The sequence below is a fragment of the Polyodon spathula genome, chromosome 13, assembly GCF_017654505.1.
Source record: "Polyodon spathula isolate WHYD16114869_AA chromosome 13, ASM1765450v1, whole genome shotgun sequence".
Classification (NCBI taxonomy): domain Eukaryota; kingdom Metazoa; phylum Chordata; class Actinopteri; order Acipenseriformes; family Polyodontidae; genus Polyodon; species Polyodon spathula.
Window position 1 is genome coordinate 9,263,738 of NC_054546.1, and position 18,728 is coordinate 9,282,465.

The following is an 18,728-nucleotide window of genomic DNA, read 5'->3' on the forward strand; positions in this document are numbered from 1 at the left end:
GGAACAAAAAAATGGTAAATGAGCAAGATGCCCAGAAGGAACTAACCACTGCAGTGCTGAAGGTTGTTGCTGCCTTGGTGTTGAGATCGGTGAAGAATACTGGTAAGGACAAAACATATCAAATTGCTTTCTTGTACATCTTTGATCTGATACTGTTATCAGATCACTGTTGGCAGCCAAGGTATTTCTGTACCACCCTTTCTTAACATATTGCAGTGACCCTATTATCGCTGCCATGTGTACCACTTTCAATGCAAAATATACAAATGATACTATCTTCTACTGTTTCCGTTTTCAAAATGAAATGCTAGGAACTGGGACCCTCGGCTCCTCCCACCTGAAACATCATAGGCACTAGATATAGCTGCACCAGATAGTGGTAATGGTATGTGCGCAATGGATTATCAGGTTGTACAATATCATTGACATTTTGTTTACACTACAGCTTAAACTTCCTCTGAAAGTAATTAAGGTTTTCAAATTTAGAATTCTAATTATTGAATTACTGTTTTTGTTTTTTAAGTTTTTTTAAGGGACTGTGGTATGGTTCCATACATCAAGATTTTTTTGGATGACCAGCAGTACCGTCTTTCTACTTTGTGTATTCTGGAACAGCTGTCAGTTATAAATCCAGAGGAATACATGAGCATAATGATTGGGGCCTTGTGCTCTTCCACTGAAGGGGAGCTGCTGTTAAAACAGGACCTCCTCCAGGTATATGAGAAGATGAGCCTGTGCCATGATGTTATATAAAAACAAAGGATGTGCATCTGTGTCAAAGAGTATTGGTAGATGGGATCAAATAAAAGTTGGACAGGGATTTTTTTTGTTTGTTTTATAGTAAGTCTTAAATGTAGCTGTCCCACACAAAATCTGATTATGTTTACCTTTTTACTTAGTTATTGTTTTGTGTTGTTGGTTTGATGTTTTTTAATTGTATTAAGTTGAACCAAGCCTTCTTTTTATCATAACCCTGGCATATTTTGTGAGGCAGAGCAATGACACCTCCCAATGTAAAAAAAAAAAAAAAAAAAAAAGGCTTCCCTAAATTCAGTCTTTTCTCCTCCAAACTTGCACTCCTTCACCACTACTCTAGCTATGTTTTCTCCTCTAGGGGCTAGTGACTCCCCTGCTTCTGGAGATGGCTTTCTGCTGAGAAAAATTTGCTATCCTAAATACAGATATTGCTCCTGCTATGTGAATTGTTTTGTATGCCTCCAGGCAGAATCTAGTGCTGCAGACCATATTTATTTATATGAGAAAGATTTTATAGTTACTGCATTTTATAATTCGATGTTACCACTCTGAATTTTGAATATTGCACAATAATCTTTTCATTGTGTCAAAAAAGAAAACTAGGAATACTGTAGGTGTTTATATTTTAAGATTCCTACATTTTAATTGATAGAAATGCAATATGTTCCAGCTTTGCAGAAGCAGTATATGTCTGATCCTTGAAAACACTGAAATGTGGAAGGTCTGGACCGATGTACAAATGTAGTTTTTTTTTCTCTAATTTTGACAAATTATAACACATTTGAAAACATAATAAGCAAGTGAATTTATTATCCTAGCCTTTGGGAGTTTGATAGCATTACAGACAAATTCAGATTGATTTGCTAATATATATTTAGCTGTTAACTCAGCCTCAATTTGATTATACTTCCAGTGTGACACAACAAAACTTATGAGCAATATCAAATCATGGAATGTGAAATCTAACCAAGGTCTAACCAAGTTACTGAGTTACAGTAGACATCCGTTTTTATAGATTCAAGCGCGAGGAATACTGACTCGCAGACGATTAAACTGTAACCGAGTTAATGCCTGTGGCAATGAGATTTGCTCCGACCTTTACTGAAATGTGTCAAAGCCATTCTATTGGTGCTGATTACATTTTGCTTCCCTTTATGACACATCACCCATTTGATACATTATCATGCTAAATTGAATAACTCTAATTTAGTTCACCGGGGTCCTCAAAATTATTGCCCAAACTGACACATTATTTAATTTACAACAGAAAGTGCTTGCTTTTAATGATTTAGAAGCAGAACTTCCTAATTTGATTTCAACAATGATGATTGCATTATTTTAAAATTTGTTTTTTTCATTCAGAACCTACCAATGTTTAAAAATAAAATGTCCCAATATTTATTGGAGTGTAGTGCAGTGTATACCAATGCATGTCAAAGTGAATCTCTGCAGGGTTTAAATATCGAAGAATAAAACGGTAAACTAATGTTGCTTATAATAATAATTGTGTGTATTATATTCTTTTAAAATGTATGTTTGCATACTGTATTATATTTAATCTGTTGATAGCTACGTTGCAATTGATACTGGTTTGTTAATACATTTCCTTCTTACATGTATAGCATTAAAACATATAATTTGTGTATTCTGTTCTACCCTATATTTTGCAGTCTCTTCTTAAAGTGCTAGATACACCAAAAGGCTGCTGTGCCTTCAGAACGGCTGGTGGATTTAATGGACTGTTGTCTTTGATAGTAGACATGGAGGGAGCTCTGTGTGACCAACCTGCTGGAGAATGGGCTACGGTGGACCTCGACAGTAAAATGGATCTAATTTTGTTAACACTCCACACCATGACAGTGGCTATCCACCTTGATCCAGTAAATAGTCACTTTTTTCAGACCACAGGCCATTATGAGAAAATGGCTGAAGCCATCGGGCTGCTTGGTTGCTTCAATGAGGATGAATTTTTGAAGTCTGACATAGACCTTACTCACTGTAGGACATTTGCTGAATTTGTAGATATTGTTAAAAACTCCAAAGAGCAATTACCATTGTCTTTACGTCATTGTCTACAAATTTTGACCTGTCTTGAACAAGTGGCCAGAGGAGCACTTAACATCGGCTATTCTGAAAATGTGGAACAAGCTCCTGACAGTTGTGAGCCTCAGGCTGATGGGAAAAACATCAACCCAGAAACAGAAGAAGGGCTTTTCTCTCAAGGGGACCACAGTTCCATTAGAATAATTAGAAGTGCTGCTTGCAGAACATCCACGATATCTAGTGAATTCGAGAGCAGGTATTCTTCCTTTTCTGTTTTGAATAGCATGGCTGTCTTGGAACTCTTCTCTGTGTAGTGTGTCATCTCGTGCAGGGGTTGGGGTGATGGGACCGCAAAGCGAACTGTGCTGCTCAAACTGAGCTGCTTAAACTGTGCTAAGTGATTTATGCTATAATAAGAGACACCCTACACACGACATATTAACTTATTACTTGGGGTTGTACTCATAAACAACTATATATTTGAAGCTAGTTACACAATTTACTGTTTGTTTTGGGCAGATTGATTGGTGAACCCATGATAGTACATCCAGGTGCTATCTGTGTGATGATGACCCTGCTTTCAAAAATATACACTCAAGAGAACAGACAGGTACATTTTCATCCATTTCTTCCTATATTTAATGAAAGATGGCAACACTGGGAATTAGTTACTTCTTGAGAAGAAAAGTGCCTTTTTAAAAAATGTATGTTTTTTTTCCCAGCTGTCCATGGAGCTTCAGTTTGCAGTCACTGATCATGTTCAGTCGTTAGTGAAGTCCGAGAGAAATCGACAGATCATGTGCATGTCTGGTCTTCTGCACACACTCCTAACTCACTGCCAGACCATTCTGGGTAGCACTGCTCATCCTCTACATCTGTCCGTTTTAAGGATCTTTGAGAAACTGGCTTCACAAGCTATTGAGCATAAATTACTAAGGTCTTTATCTTTATGCTTTTCAACAAGTACACTTTTTGTGAAGATTTTGTGTTGTAGCTGGTTAAGAGCAAACAAATGAAACATTTAAATGCGAGTTATTATATTTAAATGTGTGTTATTAGTTTATTGAGCTTGTTTTCAGTTTTAATAGTAATTATATTATTTTAAAATCGAATATATTTAAAATAGTAATTTCTTTTCAGATTTTCATTTTTTTGTTTGTTTTGTAAAAGCATCACTGTGAAGAGACATTAAATGCTTGATAATATGTTTTCTGTTACAGACAATTCCTTCGCCTTAGAAATCCCCAGAAGTGTGCAGCCAGCAAACAGAAAGATGTGTCTTATATGAGATATCAGATGGACTTGCGTACTACCAGTCTGGTTACATTTGGTAAGAACGTTTCTTATGTAATTTAAAGGAACTTTTTAAAGGAACTGTTTAACTGAGTTTCAGTTTCAGTAAAAAATAGTTGTATTGTCCCAAGATATTGGTGAGCAATATCACATATTAATTTAGTTCCCAATTAGGTATTTTACCCCATTTTTTAGATCCATTAAGTCTGTCCGTCACACTTAGATTTTTACATATATCTAATTCCATTTCAGCTTGTTTTTGAATAATGTCACATGAGTTGTATTAGCAAAGAGGAAACATTGAATATGAATGCATAGTTAATGATACAAGCATGGACATTTTCATTATACTACATATTGAATCTACTTTTTTTTCAGGTGACACTGATCCTAATTTAAACCAGGATTTTTTTTTGGAAACAAGCAAATCCAAGTCAGGTTTTAGTTTGCTCAATGTTTCTAGGGGCTCCGCCTTTGCTCTGCACCGTATCGTCAGTCTAGTTTCGATGACATCACCTCGGAACTTTCACCCTCACAAAGTTTCGACTCCACCATCGTTTGTTGAGTTTGACATGAGTGCTACTGGATATGGGTAACGGTTTCAGGTTTTTATGTAAATGATTTGAATCAAACTGACTAATTTCAGAAATAACAATGTAAACTGTATCAGATACAATAAATGTTCAATAACTGTAGGCATTGGTTGCCAGAGTCAGTCTGAGTGAACAGAAGACCAAGAATTACAAGGGATTTACAAAATAAACTGATTAGTACAGAGACTAATCTCATGTTGTAGAATTCAATGCATAATTAAGTGATTTTGCTAATTTAATGATGCCTTAAAAATTTGTTAAGAAGTTTAAGTTTAATTATTAATAACCAGTGTCCTCTTTTACAGATGCCTTTTCCTTCCTTCACTTGCCACAGTTAAGGGTGTCAATGCAGATGCTGTAACAGCTGGTGGACATGGCACAGGTGAGAAATATATATGAACCTATAATTGATGTTCCTGCTTAATTACAGTTCCCACTGTTTTAGGTAATCTCTGTACATTATTTAAACATTATGAACCGGTTTTACTTGCAAATATAGTCACCATACTTCATCTACACAATCAAAATTAAGCACAGGATTTCTTGTGACATGTAGTTGGTGTAGAGATATTGTAATGACCTGAAGTATTTGGTAAGTTACAGATCTTTAAATGTTTCAGATGGCCGGGGGTTTCCTCCTTCTGCTGGCCTGTCCTTCTCCACCTGGTTCCTGATTAGGAAGTTCAGTTCTGCGTGTGATTCACATCCTGTCCGCCTCTTTACGATCGTCCGCCACATGTCAAGGATGGTCCTGCATTTCATGTGCCTCTCAGTCAGTGTCTCAGCCCCTGACTGTTCCCTAGTTATTACTACAGAGGAGGAAGCTTTTCAGTTCCTAGGTAAATCCTTTTTTTGTTTTTCAGTGTTCGTGATAGTTTTGGGAAAGACAAAGCTTATTTCTCTGTCCAAAGGAAAAATAACAATCTGAGTGTCACCTAATTTTAGCATAGAAACATCATGCTTCAGAATATTCAGTTGAATCTGTGGGAAGCAATTGAGTATGAGCTATGTCTTGCAAAGAAAGTTTTTACGTGTGAAGTGTTAATTCAGCAAAAAAAGATCAAATTATATTACGTTTACATAAGTCACATTTAGCACACAGAAAATCTATCCTTTTGTTTTTGACCTGAACATTGAGCATTTGACTTGAGCACAGTTTTTTTTTTTCTTACAGATATGATGGAGCCAGAGACGAAACATACAAGTTCTGCACCAACCTCGGTCCGTTTTATGTGCTCCAAGCTGCTGGTTCCTGGACAGTGGCATCATCTGACTGTGGTCATTGCCAAGGACATGAAAAAGACCTGCAAACTCACTGTCTATTTAAATGAGAAAATAATTGGGACAGCAAAGGTAACACTGTAATTGGTACAGCATGTATATGCTCTATTTAAAATGATTTAAACAAGTTAAACCTGATGTTAACATCATGTCTCAGTTTCCTCAAAGGGTATTGTCAATATTCCGAAGGCTGATGCAGTATTGTTTGCTTTTTCTTTTTAGATGCAGTATATTCAACCTTTCCCAGGGCAAAGCATTTCTATGGAGCCGACTTCTGTCATTGATGTGTATGGCATTATAGGCACTCCCCACATATGGAAGCAAATATCTTCTCTGATTTGGTGCCTTGGCCCAGCATATTTGTTTGAGGAAGTTATCTCTTCGGAAACAGTTGCAGTTCTTCATAAACTGGGTCCAAACTACTCTGGGAACTTGCAGGCAGTGTCTTTTGCAGGTCTGTTTATATCGAACACCTTTCTGCTAGAAAAGAATGATCAGCATAGTTTACTTTCAATTGTATACACAAAAGAAGGTACTTTGGAAAGCAGCGTCTAACGGTTTATCATAGGAAAGTCATTAAATCATTTCGTAACCATCAGAGCGAATTAAATAGGAAAGTCATTATATCATTTTGTAACCATCAGAGCGAATTAAACATGAAAGTCATTATATCATTTCATAACCATCAGAGCGAATTAAAGGCCAAGGTGCTAAATTTTGGCCACAGTTTTAAGGAGTTTGGATTTTTTAATATTTGTCTTCAGTTTTATAAATAAGTACAAAATAAATAGATGTTTTCCTCTTTCTGATAAGAAATCCATGTGAACAATGGTCTGATTTAAGTTGTGCGGCTGGTTTATTTATTTTTTCTTATATACAAACATATATTAATATGATAACTGATATGCTGTGCTTTTTAAAATTTTATTTTAGGAGATGATGTTAATCCTGAGCCCTCACCATCCAGACTGGTAACTGAGGAAAGGATTTCTTTCGGTATCAATGCAAACTCATTCTTTGTTACAACTGTCATGGACATTAAAAGTTGTTACAATGAAGTCGATAGCCGCCAGATAGCTCAAGAGGTATTTATATGTGAAATGTACATGTAGAGGCTAACTGTGTCTGAACAGATATCTCAGTCTAACTCGTGTTCTGTCTCACTGTGCTAATTTCTTGTGCCTATTTTTTTTTATTGCTCTCTTTGACGTGTGTGTGTATGTATGTATGTATGTATGTGTGTATGTATCTATGTATCTGTGTATCTATCTATCTATCTATATATATATATATATATATATATATATATATATATATATATATATATATATATATATATACATACTTTTTAAAAAAGGAAAAAGGTGCAAAATCAAAAAGAGAAAGGCAGTGTAGGTACACAAAAATGTGAATAATTGATCAAAAAAATCCTTTATATGAGGACACCACAAGTCCTTCTTATACCGTTTTAAATGATTTCTTAGAGCAGTATATGAAGTTGGCCTTTGGCTGTTTTATTTCCTTTAGATGGGGATTACGTCACGTGACAGTAGTACTCCGGTATACCTAGCCAGAAACCTCGCTCAGCATCTCAGCGGGACCTCACGTACTATTGGAGCTGCACTTGTGGGGCATTATGGTAAAGTTTAAAGTTTAACCAAATCTTCAACTGAAGACTTTCCTTTAAATTGCAGTGTTGTTGGTTGTGTTTTTTTTTTTTTTTTAATCACACTACTGTGTTACAAATGATACAAAACTATCCTGTAGGGGGCAGCACAGGACATGAGGAGAACAACTCATACCCTACAGTAGTTAGTTCTAAAATTTGAATAGCTTATCTTCTAGAGGCAGTTCTGCCTATGATGTAAGGATACACTCTATCACTTTTTTAGACTACCATGAAGGATGTTGTCTAACGTTTATGCAGTATGTATCACAGTTCATACTGTATAAAATGTACACCTGCTGAGTATCAGTGGCCAAAATCAATAAACATAACTGCTGTCTTCCAGGAGTAAGAACATTTGCGTCCAACACTGCAGCCAACAGCTTTCAGTTCATCGGGGGGCCTGCTGTGATTTTAGGCTTTGTTGCCATGGCATCTGACGATAGTTCCATGTATGCAGCTATGAAAGTTCTTCTATCAGTCCTCAGCAGTAGCACTGGGTGTGAGAAGGAGATGAAACGTATTAATGGGTACAAGGTAATGGATCACTTATTATCCTTTTAATCATGTCAGTCATTATCAGTTAGCAAAACTATAGGAACATTTCTGCATCAGATTTAAGACTAGTAAGGCATTTTTCTACTATAATTCTACTGCTAGTTCTTTTGTATTAAAAAAAAAAAAAGTTAGCTCTCTCTGTCCCCCTTCCCCCACAACTACTTTCTATAACTGTTGTCTGGTACACTGTGTTAGTCACCTGGCATAGAAGCCATGTGACCACCTAAGGCTATAGCCCCAGATTTCCATTTTTCTTTTTTCTTTTTGGCGTATGCTTTCTTCACCACATACATTAAGGCCACATTGAAGCTCAGTCAATAATTAGAAACATTTTACATTTTAGCCTAAACCTAGTTGATTTTGGTAGTATTGAAAACTGAGTAATAAAACATTAACGGTAAGCATCATCTTACACTATTTCAATTGCAATGTAATTTTTTTTTTTTTTTTTTTTTTTTTTTTTTTAGTTATTGGCGTTTCTGTTGAAGTTGAAGTCTTCATTGTTAAGCAACAGAATATTTCAGCTCATACTCTCTATTGTTGGAACCATGGAACTTGGCTGTGGATCAGTTGCAATCCAAAACCATAATGCATTTAAAGACATTCTCTGCGATTTTGAGGTACATTCATTGTCTGACGTTCCTGGTCTTTCGCTTGAATTGTTTAGAATTTTTTAAATGTTTATTTTTTACTATTTCTAGGTTTGGCAGAATGCACCAGAAAATCTAGATGTCATTGTTTTGACTCATTATGTGGATCTGCTTAAATCTCTATAAATCTATATATATATATATATATATATATATATATATATATATATATATATATATATATATATATATTCTCCATACAGTATGTGTCAAAATATAAAAGATTATGTTGCATTCTTTTATTTAAATTATACAGCGGCCCAGACAAATGAATAGGAGCTAGCATATGTACAGCTGGTGAACAATTGATGAGTGTCTAGACTTTAGAATATTACAGTTAAACTAATCAATATGTTTGCATTAATGACATGATGGTAGTAGTTGTCTGTATTGCAGTAGATCTGTATGTCTAGGTTTCTTTTATGTTTTGTTATTTCAGATTATGTTAGTTTAACAAAGACTCTTCTAACAGTTGAAATTATAATCACCATGTTACCTGTTTTACAATGCTTTTGGTATAAATCTCATTTATATGACATCCATCATAATAAGTGGTCATGAATGATCACATTAACAAAGAGCTATTCCCACAACATAATTGTCATGTATGATTGAAAAGCTTACTGGTTTACAGTTGGAAAAGGTAATAATATTTGGTGGATTATTAAAAATCAGTCAACGCAACAGACACATTTAAATGATGTTTGCCTTTCAGCCAGTACAAAGCAATTAGCAACTAAGAATCATTTTTGAGCTCCCCTGTTGCCTGGTTAATATTCTTCTTTTGCTCACCAGTGACGGGCGTAGAAATGCTGAAGTCATGCATCGGCTGAATGTGATAAAAAAGCTTATTTTCCTACTTAATGAACCCAGCCTGACTTGTGAAAAAGTCCACATTATTTCTACCATAATGAAAAATCTGTTGAAGGGGTATTTTGATACCAAGGATGTTCTCAGGTATGTCAAACGTTAAGCGTTTTCTAAATCGGCTCTCTTTCATTTTTATATTTTTACTGCAGTGTTTGTATTTAATCAACATCACAACATACACGTTAATGTGCTATTTTATACTGTGCCCTCCAGACTTGGATTATTCCTTGTTTACACACTGCTGCCACCTTCCCTGAATGAAAATGTGATTTTTCCTGAGAATGACTTGGATGTGTCTATACAAGGTAATGACTGATCAAGTTATCATCATACTCTGTATTACTAGCACCTTTTTTAAGTACATCTATTCCAAACGCACTCTTACCACAAATACTGTATTTCCCTTTAACATATATGTTTAGCCTTGAGCCAGACACCTGCAAGAACAATCTGGTTGAGGAACCATTTGCTGGAGATGCTGTTAGATTTAATCTGTTCAGACAACCTTCATCCAAGTTCAGAGTGAGTACCAGTTAGTGGATAAATGGAGGGGTGTTGACAAAGTATTTTAGCTCTAATTGATGTGGGATATGTACTTCTAATAACTTGTTTACATAGTTAGGTAAAAAAAAAAAAAACAACAAAAAAACACATTTTTATTTTTTAAGGGATCAAGAAGAAGTGTTCATGGCCCTGGGATCAGATTGGTTCCTACTTTTCATACAAGGTCATCTGCATTCAACCACAGTTTTGTTAGGAGCAAAGTTACTGATCCACTTCCTGCATAACCCAGTCAACATGGAGAAGTTCAGAGATGGAATGGCAACAAGTAGCTGGCTCTCCAACATTGCGGAAGATTGTACAGTACTAATGTGTACGTTTAAATCTCTGTGCAAGATGCATTTGCTGGGTATTAGTATTTTTGTATAGCTTTCCTTGTTATTGCCATTTGGTATCTTATTCATGTTTATAAAGCCATCACAACTCCTGGAGGGCCATTCCAGTGCAGGTTGAATAGATATAAAACTGGAGTGGGTACTTCAGTCGCTTTTACTAAATAAGGATAGTGCAAAGTGCTGGAGTGGAAGGACCAAGGTTTCCATACCACTGCTATATAGAAACAGTAGCTAGCAAGCATCGAGTTAGCAAGTTTACTTTTTGGATCTCTCATCATGGCTTTTTATAACTATCTTCTTAATGGAACCTCATCACTTAGCCTGCTTTGCTTGTTTGTTTTTCTGTCTGCCCAACAAATAAACACATCAGTTTGAATGCTGTTCACATGTTTTCATTGTGAAAATTCTGTTAATTTGTTTTTGCCACTAGACAATTTAAAAAGTCATCCTTGGACAGCTGCACAGACAGCATGTTCATCTCCAGGATTTGGAGTGTTGCAAAGCCTTTTAGGACACCATATGCACATCCCTCAGGTCTACTTCCTTCTGGCAGCCTTGTTCTTACAGAAACCAAGTCTCGAAGTGCCAGCAGAAAAGGTACATTATAAAAATGGATGTTTTTAAGTATCCATGCTAGACACATTTGCAAGATACATCAAACTGTAAAGTGCCATTTTTGTTTATGTATAAAGAAAAACCCCTTTTTAAGGCTGCAGAATGTGAAATTTACAATATAAGGATACAGAAGAACCCTCAAATTATTAATATCTTTTGTAAAGTAACTTCAGTTAGTGTTTTTTCTTCTTTTTGACAAGGACTCCTAGATATACTTTAACATGTAAACCAGCATCAGTGTTTTTATATATATATATTTTTTTTCCAGCTGGACCTTGATTCAATGCTGCAGTATGTAATAGAAAATGTAAGTGAAAAGCAGAAGATATGCTTATGTGAGGATGTGGCCATTGTTCTCTTGGAGTTGGTAAAGATCATTTTAAGCAAGGTAAGGAAACAGGAAAAAAAAAACAACTGGTTGTTTTATCAGAAATTCAGATCATCGAGAAGGATACTGAATGAACATCTTTGTCTGTGTTCAGGAGAACTAATTGCAACAAACAATATGGGGTAGAATGGCAAATGAAAAATAAACGTTTTAATAAATGTATACAACATGTAATGATCCTTTACTAAATGGTTATTGTGTCTTTAAACAACATTGTTAGTGTCACCTACTGGGTAGATAACATGAGTTAACTAGCGGGCTAAATAATCGAAGTACCTGGTAACAGCAATGCATGTTTTTCTGCATGTATATATATATATATATATATATATATATATATATATATATATATATATATATATATATATATATATATATACTTCATTAAAAACAATCTACAGGGTGATACATAAACAACAAACCATGTCAAAAACATGTTACTATTCCAGATTGCTAGGACATTGTACATACTGCTGAGTTGGATTGCCCATATACTGTACATGAGCATACAGTAGGCATATTCGTCAATATTGCATGCATTCCCATTCCTGTATGCCATAAATGGTGTGTACTTGTAAAAGTGAAATGAGTAAACATGCTCTGTAATAATGTTTTTCCTATGTTGTGTTTGTCTGTTAAGCCCACAACAGGTACAGAGGACTGTTGGGAAATAAACTACCCCGGGAGTGTCATGCAGTTCTTTTGCTTGGTCCACAACATCTTCCCAAGAGAGCCTCTTTGGTCTTCTCCAGGATTTCTCCATGCTTTGGCTGGCACTATCTTCCCATCATATTCTCAAGTGGTAAGTATACAGTGCTGCCTTCCTTCGGTTCTTGTGACTCTTGGAACATTTTCCTGTCCATTTAATAGCAAGCCTGTTATAACAAATGGCTTGTTTGAAGTTGCTGTAAAGTAAAGTAAAATCAATTATGACTAAGTGCTGAGGCAGGAATATTTGCATCCCTACCATGTCAGGGATAGTGTTCACAAGGGATTAACATTGATGGTCTTCTGGCTGGTACTGGATTATATTGCTTCACTCTAAAGTTTAAATTTTTTATCAAAATCTGCCATGGCCTGGTTTTGAACTTAACAGCAGAATCCTAAGTGCCTGACCTGAACAGCCTTCCTCATTCCATTAAAATCACATGACAGTGTGACCTTTCAACTCTGCCAGTCCCAGCTACTCTCTCTGCAGAGTGTATAGCTGGGGCTCGATATTGGAGCAACGGAACCCACAACCATTTAGAATTGCAAATACCAGAGAAATTCTAACTGAGAAACATAAAAGCAATTAAAATGACATTTGAAGATGCAAATTCTTTAGTAGAAACAGATTTAAACAGCACTGTGATACAATGCGTACATGTAGGTACATTGTTATTAATATGTGCATACTGTCCTCTAGACCTGTCTTGCAGCGTCCTCCCAGGACTGTTCAGTGCTTTCTGAAGGCACGTGCATTCAGGAGACAGTACCACCACAGTTTACCAACCCAGCCAGGAAACAGGTGTGTGATTTCATGCGCATTCTGCTGATGGACAGTCTTATAAACATCCCAGCCAAGAAACGTATGCACCCGTTTGAACTCATTCTAGAGGTAAGTGCTTTTCTATCTCTTTATTTTGTTTTCAAATGTACCTGTTCAGGTTTTTTAATGATGTTCATTGACTCAACTCTCTCTCTCTCTCTCTCTCTCTCTCTCTCTCTCTCTCTCTCTCTCTCTCTCTCTATCTATATATATATATATATATATATATATATATATATATATATATTTTTAGTTTTCCCCAGAAAAGGTGACACATGATCAAAGGCAGAGTTTCCAGACGGAGTTGCTTGAATTCTTGATGGACATTGTGCAAATGACATGTCGGGAAGAAGGAAAATCTACTCATTTGGCAAGAGATGGTACAGTAACTTGAGTCTTTGCATTCTTCCGGTAACTCTGGAACAGAAGTTATTTAAAAAAGAGCCCAGTTAATGAAGGACGACCTATTCTGACCCATGGAACCATAATATAACCAAACAGCCGTCATTCTAAGTACCATATTATAACAGTACAAGTTGTTAACTATATTCCAATAATAGGCATACTCCTGTCCTACGTTCATTAGTTTCTTTTATTTTCACAGATAATAAAATCTCTAACAGCGCCCAAGACGGACAGATTGCCATATTAGTCAGAAATATAGCTTTCTTCAGTAAGAAGCTTGTTGAAAAGCTGTATGCTGGTATGTTTGTTGTGGAGCCTGAGAAAATTCTTCTTTTCATTACGGACCAGATTGTTGTGGTAAGTGATTACTTTCTATTATAAATGTACCATTTGTATATAAAACAGTGTAATTTGGTATATGATATTTCATTAACATCCTCACTGTTTTCCTTTTTGCATACATTGTTCTGTGTTTGTGACTATGCTTTTTTCTCAGGTACTGGAGAAAGCCTATTCCCAGAGGGAGCAGATTGTAAGCATCCTCTATAAGAGTTTAAACAGAGCTACACTCTACTTTCTGTCAAGACCGCGACAGTCTTTGGCTGAACAGCAGACCCTTGCCCGGTCCTTGACAGTCCTGCAGGTCCAGTGGGACATAATCTTTGCAACCTACAACTCCAATGTGAACTTTATTACCTGTCTCATGCACTGTCTCATTCAAATTAAGACTGGAAGGTAAGCAGTTACAAACAGCTTGATCTTTTGCACACATTTGTTTAGTTCATACAGATCTGTGCACACTACTTGGCTACTGGAAATTGAATTTGAATGTGAACTTGGCAATTTCACAACACTACCGTGCCTCCGCCTTTTCAGAACCTGATGATTATCCCAAACAGATTTAATCTAATCAGTGACAAATATTTCCGGGGGTGAATGCATTGGAATGCAGATTAAAAGATGAACTAATAAACATCTGAGTTTATTGCTAGGTTCATGCACCGTCTTGTTCAGAATAACACATGGGATTGATTTCACAGACAACAAAACAATGGAAGAGAAGTGTCACTCAGAGTGTATGTGGTTAGTTTTCAGTATTGGACACGTTACTGAAAAAAGTAACTTGTTACTCATTTCTTCTGTAAAAACAAAAAAAAAATTATAATGTCCTTACTTATTACTTAATTTAAAAAAAAGTAGCACGTTGTATTACTCATTATATTACTCTATTTCTTTCTTGTCTTGTCCTGCGAAACAGTTGTTGCTCACTATTTAATTGTATGTCTGGTAATTAATTTATTAAATGTGCCAAACATGTTTTTAAAATGTTTGTAGTATAACAAACAACTCTTAATAATTGACTGGATATAGTGTGAAAATATAGAGTGAAAATTTAAAGGAATCTTAAGTTATATAAAGGCTTTTTATTAGAGAATAGCGAGCATTATAGTGGGTGTGGCAGGGGGGAGCGGGCATAATGTATATAAACATTGTGTTAGATAAATTACTTAATGTAATCGATACATGTATTGTGTAGATACATACTACTGTATACATCTATTATACTGTGGTATTTTTCATTAACTTGCAATTTGAGTTCTTCAAAGCATACATTGTCAAACTGTTTTAAATGTTTTGTTTATAACTCTAAATAGTCGAATGCGTTATATTACCTTGTTATTGACAAAAAGAATATTATTACAGTAACATGTTACTTACGGTAGGTTACCCCAACTTTGTTAGTTTTAGACTCTTCCAAGTGGGGTTACAACTGCTTCTATATTCGTGGAAACAAATCTATACAGTATGTGCCTTTAGAGCACTCAGACTTTACCCCGGATGGAAGGGTTATATGGATCATAATGCAATAACATGAATATAAGTGTTTGCTGTTTTGTGAAAAGTTTGTAAATGTGTTTCAGCTGTCCTGATGGGTTTGGATTGAAAGGACATAAGAAGCACCCCAAGGGAATTTGGTATCACTTCTTACCAAAGAAGAATATTCAGGCAAACCGGAAACATGAACTACCTAATGCATTAGATGGTAATTTGTCCTTTTTTTAAAAATGTTTTGGAGGTATCAGTACATGAACTGATTCATTTTAGAAAAAAAAATAAAAACTAAGTGGTTTGCTTTAACAATCATACTAAATATTTTACTTTCTTTAAAACCATACCGTTTATATATTGCACATCAGCAAATCTGTTCTGTCTATGTAACCTCTTGCACAATTTTGTTTTTAGTTCAATCAGAGCTTCTGAAGTTAGTGGAAGCTACATGGAGTAAACTAATGTCCGAGAGAAGACGCTCTCTAGAAGATACGTACAAGATTGATCTGTTAGTAAAGCAGGGGAATTCAGACAGTAGCGTGAATATTTCTGAAATTACCCCTCTTTGGGAAGAAACAGCAAGTAAAGCTTGGCAGCAGTTTATGGGTTTGTGCCATTTTTATTTATATACTGTGTTGTGTAGCATTAAAAAAAAAAGTTGAATTACCAAAGACTTTCATGCATCTGCAAACTAACCTAACTCGCTTCGTGGAGAGACACACATGATTCAGAGACCTAAAGGTTGTGCTGCATTTATGAAGATAAAACTTGAATCTCATCTTGCACATGTTCACTGTTAACTATAAAATACACATTTCAATTCCTGACACTGTATAGTGGTTGTACCTTAGTGAAATGCATCCATTTGTTGTGTGGACCTGCTTTTAAAGTGTGTTTTTATGTGCTTTTTTCTCAGCTTCTCAAAAGAAGAAATTAGCTAAAGTCATGGCAGTGCATAGCCAGCAATGGAAACCCAGCAGCTCCCTTACAACAGTAATGTGGACAGCACACAAGAGGTTTGTTAAGGACACCGAGTGCACTGCTGAGGTGAGGCCAGATCATTGTTATATATTTTTGTTTTTAAATTGTATTTTATAATGTGAAATATTAACAAATGCAACTAGTTGCACACAGTTCTACCAAGCTAGTCTGTTTTTTTGTTTTGTTTTGTTTTAGGAAACTGGCTGACTAATACAAGCTCACATTTATTATGAATGACACTTTCTGTCAAGCAAGTAATGTAGTCATTTCGTCAGTGGTGATTTAAAAAAAGCTTACAAGATTGTGTGTATTCATAAAAGCCTTTTTTGATTGTGGTTTTTTAATTTTTTTTCTGGTAATGCAAGTTCATTTTCCCCCAGACGCAGGGGTTATTAGCAGAGTGAAAACTCATTCACAGGTACATGTGTAGGCTGTGACGTCATACTGCAGAGTATGGGCAATTTGCCCTGGGGTCTGTTTCATTATTTTTTTTAAATTAATTTTGATTATTACAACTGATTACACCTCAGTGAGCAAAGTAATTGACATTTGTTAATTTATCCCATGGAACATTTTGTAGAACATGTTTTTTTTTTTTCTGTTGAAGGTTAAAGACTCTCTCATTTTTGCTTTTTGTTTTTTTTCTCTAAATGTGCCCACATCATTAGTTCCTCCATTGGAAATTTTTCCATCTGGAAAAGGAAGCACAGAGATATTATTCAGGCACAAGTGCATGAAATTGGGGTTTCTGCAACTGCTATCTCTGTGTGGTGACAAAAAGAGGCTGTAATTTTAAAAGTCTCAATCTGTTGAAAACATTATTTATTTTGTGTTATTCCTTATATCGTGCAGTGACAGCCTATCAAAGTCTTTGATAAATTGTCCCTCTTTGAGACACAAGTGGAATTTGCATCCTGTTGGAGTTGCGATCAGACAGAACATTTAAAAAGAAATCTCAAAGTTACGGATTAAGGCACTTTTATGCCAAATATCCTTACTTTCTACTTCACTTGATTTAAATGCTCTTTATTATAGATTATTGATGTTCTCAAATGCTAAAAGTGTTACAGAGAGGTTGTGGTTTTGACCATTTTCATTCATATGCTGTAAGTTCCATCATATTTAAAGACTGACCAGTTCATCACTACAGCAGGTTGGAGGGGGGTGTCAGATTCATTATTTATTTGCCCTACTGTTCAGTACCTTCATAGTATGATCTTGGTGGTCTTTACAATCTTAAGAAAAACGATAATAATAATATTGAATAATGAAAACTTATAACATAATGAAAATGCACTTCTCCCATGCTAGTGCAGGGTGAGACAAGTCAGGCAGATACTTTACAACTCGCAGAAAGTGTCCTTGTAGTTCTAGTGTAAACCTTGAAGTGTTTTTTATTCTGATACTGAATGTCTCATTTTCATAATATTAGGAAGATAATTAACATCACTAATTATCAAATTAAGTTCATTAAGCATTCACCGACAGCACACAATGAAGTTGAAATTATGTTGTATTGTCAACAAAGGTACTGATTTCTTGGGAAGTAATTAAAATGTAAATTAGCATGATGTTAAGTGCAGGGATGATGTTATTGAATATTTCTTTCAAAATGCTTTAGTGACAATTTACTTTTTATTTAATATAGGACTTTATTAATGGTAAATATCATACTGAGTTAGGTTGCTTGGTAGCTAACACAAGGTATAAGATTTGAGGCACAGTGTACCAGGTATAAACTCCTGGAATGTTTCTTTTATAGCAATGCAAAGACTGAATAGGGTTTATACAGTATTGGCATGTTTTGTAGATAAAGGTCAAATGCAATTTTAAGATTAATAAAGATTATGGTTCCATGTGAATTTAATGCAGGGTCAGATTACAGTATGTAAATACAGTACTTCACATTTAAAGAATATGTAATCTGAGGGGAGGTCTTTTTTTTTTCTCTGTTTTTTAACAAGCAATAGCGGATTACTTTGATTTATTACTTATGGTCTAGTGACTTTAAAAATACCTTAATACTCCCAGCATTTCTTTACAATATTTGCCAGCAGACCCGGCGTGTATTGGAGACTGGCAATTATTTGAGACCAGCGTTTATATTAGATGTTTCTAGCTTCACATGCTTCATGTGTCATTAATAATAATAATAATAATAATAATAATAATAATAATAATAATAATAATAACAACAGTTAAATTCACTAAAAGACAGCCATGTAGATATCAGAACACAGGCATGTAGGCTACACTTACAGCATAATAATGATAATAATAATAATAATAATAATAATAATAATAATAATAGTAATAATAATAATAATAATAATAATAATAATAATAATACTACAAACTATGTATCAATAAGT

At 35.2% G+C, this 18,728-nt stretch overlaps 1 protein-coding gene across 1 annotated transcript in view; it reads left to right on the forward strand.

Moving 5' to 3' along the window:
• The window catches only part of wdfy4 (WDFY family member 4), a 60,483-nt gene that overhangs the window by 13,763 nt on the left and 27,992 nt on the right, over nt 1-18,728 (forward strand). The window contains exons 12-41 of the mRNA XM_041268458.1: nt 1-102; nt 524-714; nt 2,427-3,055; nt 3,319-3,409; nt 3,522-3,736; nt 4,020-4,129; nt 4,471-4,684; nt 4,991-5,067; nt 5,306-5,524; nt 5,860-6,038; nt 6,189-6,420; nt 6,900-7,051; nt 7,494-7,605; nt 7,979-8,169; nt 8,658-8,810; nt 8,892-8,961; nt 9,632-9,797; nt 9,924-10,015; nt 10,133-10,232; nt 10,379-10,584; nt 11,037-11,203; nt 11,490-11,609; nt 12,250-12,411; nt 13,018-13,209; nt 13,394-13,520; nt 13,745-13,902; nt 14,042-14,280; nt 15,468-15,589; nt 15,790-15,981; nt 16,292-16,422. Coding sequence (XP_041124392.1) covers nt 1-102; nt 524-714; nt 2,427-3,055; nt 3,319-3,409; nt 3,522-3,736; nt 4,020-4,129; nt 4,471-4,684; nt 4,991-5,067; nt 5,306-5,524; nt 5,860-6,038; nt 6,189-6,420; nt 6,900-7,051; nt 7,494-7,605; nt 7,979-8,169; nt 8,658-8,810; nt 8,892-8,961; nt 9,632-9,797; nt 9,924-10,015; nt 10,133-10,232; nt 10,379-10,584; nt 11,037-11,203; nt 11,490-11,609; nt 12,250-12,411; nt 13,018-13,209; nt 13,394-13,520; nt 13,745-13,902; nt 14,042-14,280; nt 15,468-15,589; nt 15,790-15,981; nt 16,292-16,422 — 5,111 coding nt within the window. The remainder of the gene's footprint in view (nt 103-523; nt 715-2,426; nt 3,056-3,318; nt 3,410-3,521; nt 3,737-4,019; nt 4,130-4,470; nt 4,685-4,990; nt 5,068-5,305; nt 5,525-5,859; nt 6,039-6,188; nt 6,421-6,899; nt 7,052-7,493; nt 7,606-7,978; nt 8,170-8,657; nt 8,811-8,891; nt 8,962-9,631; nt 9,798-9,923; nt 10,016-10,132; nt 10,233-10,378; nt 10,585-11,036; nt 11,204-11,489; nt 11,610-12,249; nt 12,412-13,017; nt 13,210-13,393; nt 13,521-13,744; nt 13,903-14,041; nt 14,281-15,467; nt 15,590-15,789; nt 15,982-16,291; nt 16,423-18,728) is intronic.